The sequence below is a fragment of the Ovis aries genome, chromosome 2, assembly GCF_016772045.2.
Source record: "Ovis aries strain OAR_USU_Benz2616 breed Rambouillet chromosome 2, ARS-UI_Ramb_v3.0, whole genome shotgun sequence".
NCBI lineage: Eukaryota > Metazoa > Chordata > Mammalia > Artiodactyla > Bovidae > Ovis > Ovis aries.
In genome coordinates, this window is record NC_056055.1 from 9,408,233 (window position 1) to 9,416,281 (window position 8,049).

An 8,049-nucleotide genomic window follows, 5' to 3' on the forward strand; every position below is an offset into this window, starting at 1 on the left:
CCCAGGCACCTGCCTCTTCCAGGATGCTCATGGAAGACTTCGAGCTGGTCTCCCTGCCTCCTGCCTTGCCCCTCCCAACTCACCGCCCCAGATGGCCAGGGTGACATCTATTAATAAAGTAAGGACCCTGGTGCTTGGCACCACACTCCTGAGTCTTCACCACCCTCTGTCTACCTGACCTCCTGCTCACGGTCCTCTGCCTCAATATTCCTTAAACAGATCTTTGGCTTCAGTGGGAACAGCAGGTGCTATCAAGCTCTAATCTTTCTAGAGTGGTTCAGGTGCCCCTTCCAGGTAGCCTTCCCAGACTTCCCCACTAGAAGGAAACTTCCCTGTGCTGGGCTCCCAAGGCACTCAGTGCATATAGCTGTCCATTCTGGCACATGTGCTGGGGACTACAGCAAGGGCTCTTCCAACCAGGGATTGACTCAGGGCGGTTGATCAGCCAGGGCTGACCTCAGTTGACTCAGGCGGGCACATGAATGAATGAATGAATGAATGAACGCGCAAAGGACAACCTGACTACACCAAAACACACTTTATTGATGCAGCCGAGGGAACTGAGTTACAAAGGGTGAGCAGGGGGCTGCGGGTGGGCCCTCACAGCCCCCACGATCCTGGCCCAGTACTAGGACCCTTCTGTCTCCTTCTTCCTTTCCTCCTCGTGCTGCTTCTGCAGCGGCCCACACGCATCCTAGTGGGAGAAGACAGTGCGTGGCCAGGGAAGGGTGGGCTGGGCTGGGCAGAAGGCAGGCCCGACTGAGCTCAGGAGACCGACGGGCCAGGCCTGGCAGCGGGCACGGAGCGGGGGTGAGGGGAGGGGTCGGCCAGAAAGAGACTCTGGGTCTTCAGAGGGGAATGAGCTCTGGACTGTGGCACCAGCCCACGCAGGGCTCCAGCTGGGTGACCTTGGGCAGGTTATTTCCTCTCTCCACATCTCAGCTTATTCACCACTGAAACAGAGGCTCAAACCCTCAACAACTGGTGTGTCTGAGCATTCATGCCCTGTCTGCCCTTCTGTTGATCTCCTGGATTCCTCGCACCGTTTTGAAGATGATGAGAGGGAGGTTCAGGGCGGCCTGGGGCCTGTCCCCCCAGCCAGCAGATGGGGGAGGTAGGCTGCTGGCCTCAGGACCAAATCCGGTGCCTGTATTCATAAGCTCTTTTCCGAGGTTCCCAAAAATGGGGGGTGGTGACTTGTGCTACTGGTGGTCATGGGAAATGACCTTCAGTGGTAGGCAGATGGAGATGTTTTCATTTTAATAATCATGAAAGTATTTCACGTACATCAAAAAAGGGTAGCCAGCTCATCAGCTCTGTGACTTCAGATATTGCACAGGACAAGACCAAGTAAAGCCTTTCATTTAACACAGATTTAAAGGAAAGCATTAAGAGGATACAGAAAATTCTGTTAGAGCAAAAATCAGGACAGCGGTCCTAGACTTGCGGTTGGGGTGGCTCCAAAACCATAAGACCTATTGCCCATCACACAGGCATTAGAGGCCTGGGGTGTGGCAGGCAGCGGCTGTAAATGATCATCCCCTGGATGTGTCTCTTTTCCATTTGCCACAACTTGGCTCTGCTCTTCCCTTCCTGTTAGGTTTTCCAGTCCCCCCCAAGTACTCCAGGCATCCTCTCTGATTTCCCAGTGACTTTTCCCTCCTGGACACTCATCCATCCCCCGGGGGTCCTGCAGGGAAGCCGGTGTTTGATCAGGATGTCCTGTCTCGCTGTGCAGCCTTGACTGACAGCTTCCCTCTCTAGGCCTCTGAGGCTGCCCAAGGTGGGACCACCCTCAGGGTGGGCACTACCCACCTCCTTGCACTCACCTTCTTCTCATCAGTGTATATGATTTCTGATTCCTGGATGTCTATGCACTTGATAACATCTAGGAACTCTTTCTTCTGCTCCTGGGTCACCTCTGGCTTGTCAGCTGCAAGAGGGAGCAAGGGGCCAGGTGGGGATGCGGGAGGCCTGAGTGGGAGGCCAGGGAGGGCTGGGGCTCTGGGGATCTAGCCTGGGGAGTGGTGGTCCTGGGGTGAGGCTTGGGTGGAGTAGGGGTTTGGGACATCTACCGTAGAAGGACACCCCCACGTTCTTTGTGCCATTCCAGGAGGCAGCAAGCATGAAGGTCCTGAAGTGCTTGCTGAGCAGCAGGTCAGCAAAGTGTTCTCTGTCCATCTCTGAAAAAGAGAAGACTCTGGTGAGACCACAGGAAACCACAACGGTTCCCATCTCATGGGCCAGGAACAGGGATGTGCCCAAGGCCACACAGCCAGTCCATGAAGGCCAGGGGTTCCCTGGGGCCTCTGGTCCCTCGCTCCTGCCGTGTGCCAGGCTCCGGACCGAGTGCCCGCCATGTGTACAATCTTAGGAGCCTCACGTGGACCGTGGTTGTCAAGGCCTTTATCTCTCCATTTTACAGATGAGGAAACCAGACTCAGACAGGAGCCTCGGGGCTGCAAAGTGACATCTGTTCAATTCCACCGGCTCCTACTGGGTGCCCTCTTTGCAGTGTTAGTGGGACGTGGGTGAAGCCACTGCCTGCCCCATACAGGCTCCCACCTTTAGCTCACAGAAGATATGAAGTAATTGACAGAGATGTATGACTGGAGCCAGCCTGAGGTTTAGATCCTAGTTCTAATTATAAGCTGTGTGACCTCGGGGAGACTCCTTGACATCTCTGTTTCTCTCTTTCCCCATCTGATCACTATGATGTCCTCCTAGGGCTGTTAGTATGAAGGGGATTAAATGTGAAACATTTCGAACAGTGCCTGGCACACAGCAAGAACTTGAAAATACTGGCAGTTATTACTGATTATTTGCTGTGTGCAGGTGCTAGGACCACAGAGATATAAGAAGTCCTCCAGGGCCCCTCCTTGAGGCTGCACAACCCACCATCTCCCCTCTCCACACAGCAGCCCTCCACCTGAAGGTTGGCTCTCACCCAATTTAGACAAGGTCCCATTCTGACGATAGACGTTTATGTAGCTGCAGTTGTAGACACACTTGTCCGCACTGCAGCAGGATAGAAGCGGGGAGAAAAACAGTAAGATGGTCAAAGAGAAGTGCTCGATCACCCATCGCAGTCAACAAGTCAAATGACAATTAGAGTCAGTGTCCCCTTCCCTTCCCCCCGCAATTCCATCGATGGGAAGGCTGAGGCTGAGGCCAGGAGGAAAGTTGGACTCGCCCAAGGATTTTCTGCAGCTGGGAGTGAAAGCCAGAAGCTGGGGCTGGCAGTGTGGGCTCTCACATGGTCTGGTACTCTCTGACGATCAGCTTGTCCTCCGCGTGCCTGGGCTCAAAGTAAAAGAAAGCCGCCTGGATTGCTCTAGCCGACTCATTGTACTCAGGGTTTCGGAAAGCGGAGCCAATATAAAACCACTTGCCAGAGAGCTGGGGAGAAGCCAGGAATTGGTGATGGAGCCAAATCCTTGATAGTCAGCAGGGATGAGACTTAGCAGATCTCTGCCCCGTTTTTGCAAACAAGAAGACTGGGGCCCCAGATGAGGAGCGATCATACAAGAGCTCACTCAGGGAACTAGGTATCTCCTCAAATGCCCCCCAGCCCCTGGGCAGTCCCTCCCCACCTAGGACAGAGTTGTTCCCTGCTGAGGGACCTTGCAAGGAGACGTCTGAGTTTAGAAGCAGAGAAATGTCTCTGGAGGCTGGTCAGAATTTCAGCCCAGGCTCCAGGAGAGAAAACGGGGGTATCAGGAGGGCAAAGGAAAGCCTAGGGAGGGAAGCAGCTGCCTACGGTGCTCAGGGAGTCGGGCACTTACCCAGTCCATGGTGGTGTTGCTAATGGGTGCCGCTGTCATCAGGTTGGCGCACTTGGGGCTCTGGGCATCCAGCAGGGGAAGGAGGCTCAGGACAGCGAGAGCCCAAAGCAGTGCCATGCTGAGACCAGGAGACACCTGCAGCCAAGCAAGCTGGTGGCTGGAAGACGTCAGTGACTTTTAAAGGAGCTGTGGGCGGGTCCCTAGGACCCAGCTGTGACACAATTCAGCAAACTCTTGTGAAATGTCTTGCACAAATCCTTCCATCCTTCCTGCAAAGCCAGCTGTAGGTAAAGCTTGCAAGCCTGGGTCTAATTTGGGTCCCTAACCTGGAGGAGTTAATGTGTTTAGATAATGATTGAGGGGCCTGTAAACAAAGTCTCCTGTTTCCATTCAATTCCTGTTCTATTAAGCGCCAAGACTCAAAGGCCAGTCAGTCAGTTCAGTCACACAGTCATGTCTGACTCTGCGACCCTATGGACTGCAGCACGCCAGGCCTCCCTGTCCATCACCAACTCCCAGAGTTTACTCAAACTCATGTGCATTGAGTCGAGATGCCATCCAACCATCTCATCCTGTGTCATCCCCTTCTTCTGCCTTCAATCTTTCCCAGCATCAGGGTCTTTTCAAATGAGTCTTCGCATCTGGTGGCCAAAGTATTGGAGTTTCAGCTTCAGCGTCAGTCCTTCCAATGAACACCAGGACTGATCTCCTTTAGGATGGACTGGTTGGATCTCCTTGCAGTCCAAGGGACTCTCAAGAGTCTTCTCCAACACCACTGTTCAAAAGCATCAATTCTTCGGCGCACAGCTTTCTTTATAGTCCAACTCTCTTAAAGGACCCAGCTGTAAATCAAGTGCTGAAGGCAACTTAGAGAGTGCCCAGGAGAGTGTGGTGTATATGGGAATGAGTAGGGGAGGGATTTAGGGGTAGGAGGTGTGGGCAAACATGGGATCAATCTCAAATGAGTGTGGGGACAACTGTGAAACAACAAAGATCCAGAGAGGCCCCAACTCAATCCTGGAGGCAGGGACATTTCCAAAAGAAAGGGACCTCTAAGCTGAATATCTATTTCCAGTACTGAGTGAGTAAGTGAAAGTCACTTAGTCGTACCTAGCTTTTTTCAACTCCATGGACTATACAGTCCATGGAATTCTCCAGGCCAGAATACTGGAGTGGGTAACCATTCCCTTCTCCTGGGGATCTTCCCAACCCACGGATCGAATCCACGTCTCCTGCACTGCAGGCAGATTCTTTACCGTCTGAGCCATCAGGGAAGCAAATGTATTGGGTTGGCCAAAAAGTTCACTCGAGTTTTTCCATAAGATGTTACAAGAGATGAATGAATATTTTGGCCTATCCGATACTGCTTAAACCGCCTCTCAACATCTAAAACAGGAAATGGTCCCTGTGTTTTCTCCACCCCCTGCTGGTTGAGCAGGGAACTTGCCTTTCTTTTTACCCATATGTTCCCAGTCCTGGAACAGTGCCTAGCAAGGAGCAGACACTCAGTATAAACCTTGGAATAAATAATTCCTCTGTTCATTTGCATTTCTATGTGATGAAGTCAAATCTTTATTTGTATAAATAGATTCCAAAAGTATTGTTATGATAGGCTTACAATTTTGTATTCTTATTCATTTCCTATATTTGAATAATTTTTCCTGGGTCAGTATAGTCAGCAGTTGTAATTTGAATGGATGAATAATCTTTCATTCACTTTCTGGATTCTAACTTCCCTAAACATGTCCTTTCTTTACACCTAGAGCATTTTATTTATTTTTTCCCAACTTTATTGAGACGCAATTGCCTATAATGTTTTAGATTGTAATTTTTCCTCTGAAGATATGTCAGAGACCATCTGAATTTCTTTCAAGAGAAAGAAAAGCATATGTCTTTAAAAATACAAGACTAGTGATATTTAAAAGCTTCCCCCAATAAATAAAAATAAATTACCCCAAGACAAACAACTCAGGTATCTGTCAAAAGGAAAATGGAAAAACAAACTGTTATTTTTATACAATGAAATAATACTTAGCAACAAAAAAAGAATGAACTACAGATATATACAACAACGTAAATGAATTTCAAAAACAGGCTGAACGAAAAAAACCAGACTCAGGCTTCCCTGATGGTCCAGTGGTTGGGAGTCCACCTGCCAATTCAGGAAACATAGGTTCAATCCCTGGTCCAGGAAGATTCCACGTGCAGTGGGACAAGTGAGCTCGTGTGCCGCAACTACCGAGCTCACGCTCTAGAGCTTGTATTCTGCAACAGTGAGAAGCCCACGCACCACAGGGAAGAGTAGCCCCTGCTCACTGCAACTAGAGAAAGCCCGTGAACAGCAACGAAGACCCAGTGCAGCCCCCCTCAAAAGAAAGAGCTAGACTGAACAGCTCAGAGACTGGACTTCCCGGGTGGTCCAGTTGCTAAGACTCCATGCTCCTGACGAGGGGCCCGGGTTCCATCCCTGGTCAGGGAACTAGATCCTACATGCCTCAACTACGAGCTCACAGGCCACACAAAATCCCACATGCTGTAATTAAGATCCCAGCTGCTGCAACTAACACTCGGTGCAGTCTAATAAATAAGCATTAAAAAAAAAACCCCAGCACACAGACTGTGTGAGTCCACTTATATGAAGTTCTAGAACAGTCAAAACTAATTATAATGGTAGAAATCAGATCAGTGGTTGCCTTGGCAATTTGCCCAGGGACGCGAGAGAACTTTTTGAAGTAGATGACCATGTTCTATATTTTCATTCTGGTGGTGGTTACACACGTACATTGATATGTACATTTGTGAAACTCTTTGAGCTGGAAATTGAAAACGTGTGAATTTTATTGTATGCTGTGCATGCTAAGTCGCTTCAGTCGTGTTCGATTCTTTGTGACCCCATGGACATAGCCCACTGGGTTCCTCTGTCTATGCGATTCTCCAGGCAAGAATGCTGGAGTGGGTTGTCATGCCCTCCTCCAGGGGATCTTCCCCACCCAGGGATCGAACCCGCGTCTCCAGTGACTCCTGCATTGCAGGGGGTTTCTTTTACCACAGAGCCACTGAGGAAACCCTTATTGTACGCCTAGTATACCTCAATTAAGTTGACTTATATTTAAAAAAAACACTTCACCTCCAAAAGAGAGAAAGCAAAACCACGACAAATCAAAAAGCACTAACAGCGTTTAATGCTGCGCCGATACGGCAGTGCGGAAACAAGTCTCTCCCCCGACGCCCTTGTCGGAACTAGAATTTCCCTTCTTTTTCTGTTTTTATCAGCTCAGTTAGTGTCTTGACCTTGCACTGCTCTACCTGGAGTCTTGCAAACACGATTGGAGCGCTTCAGGAGGGAACAGCGCAGGTACGGGAGAGGGTGATGCAAGAAGGATCGAGACAGCCTGTGTGACTGGAGCCTGTGATGGGGTCAGAGGGATGGAGGCTGATGCTGCCGGTGGCGCTCTTGGTGGGAACCCAAGCTGCAGAGCATGGAACCAGGCCGAGGAGTTTGCAGTGTCCTCTGAGGGCACTGGGGAGAAACAGAAAGATTTTAAGTGAGGTGTGTGCGGAGGGGTAATATCAGATTTGCCCTTTAGAGAGAGCCCACCATCTGCAGTGAGAAGAACAGGGGACGGGAAGGACAAGCACAGGAGAATGGACTTGGCAGAGCAGCTGGGCAGATGCAGTGGTCCAGGTGAGAGATGATGGAAGTGGGCAGTTTCAAGACACTATGTAAGGACATGCTGAATGCCGTGTGGGCACACTGCTACCATCAGACGGGGCTAGTGAGGTTCCTACCTGGAGCCCAGATCTTTCCAGGTCCCCACTTATCACACACACATGGACACACACACACACAAGTTCACGCAACAACACACAAGCACCTCTGTCACTTGGGATCTGCCGCCTGGTACTGGCACAGGGTGACCCATAACCCTAAATGCCTTTTGTCACAGCCAACCATGTTCAGAGCCCAGGGGAACAAGTCTTCCCATCTTGTGCTCTCTCCTTGAAACACCACGTGCTCTTTCCAAACATCCCAAGGTTTTGAGGGTGATGCTACTGCTGACACGGGAGACAGCAGTAGGATTAGGATGGTCTGCGTGGCTGGAGCATGTGATGGGTTCAGAGTGATGGAGGCATCAGCCTCCAATCACTTCAGACCCACTTCCGAGTCCAGGGAAGATTTGAGTGGACTTAGAGGTAGTGAAACCTAGCAGGACCCTGCAAGGCCCTCCCAGGTAAAATAAAAACCCCTCCATTTCTTGGTGAT

General features: G+C 50.4%; 1 protein-coding gene across 2 annotated transcripts; it reads right to left on the reverse strand.

The window, feature by feature from the left end:
• Positions 1–523: 523 nt before the first annotated feature.
• ORM1 (orosomucoid 1) lies at positions 524–3,937 on the reverse strand. Of its 2 annotated transcripts, XM_004003982.5 has the most exons (6): positions 3,786–3,937; positions 3,257–3,399; positions 2,948–3,018; positions 2,076–2,183; positions 1,830–1,933; positions 524–694 (listed from the first exon to the last, which is right to left on the reverse strand). In XM_004003982.5, exons 1-6 carry the CDS (start codon positions 3,900–3,902, stop codon positions 629–631), a joined length of 609 nt encoding a protein of 202 aa, XP_004004031.2. In that variant the 5' UTR covers positions 3,903–3,937; the 3' UTR covers positions 524–628. The 2 variants fall into 2 exon arrangements, with proteins under 2 accessions (XP_004004031.2, XP_060264831.1); XM_060408848.1 differs by having other exon boundaries at positions 524–1,933.
• Positions 3,938–8,049: the final 4,112 nt, after the last annotated feature.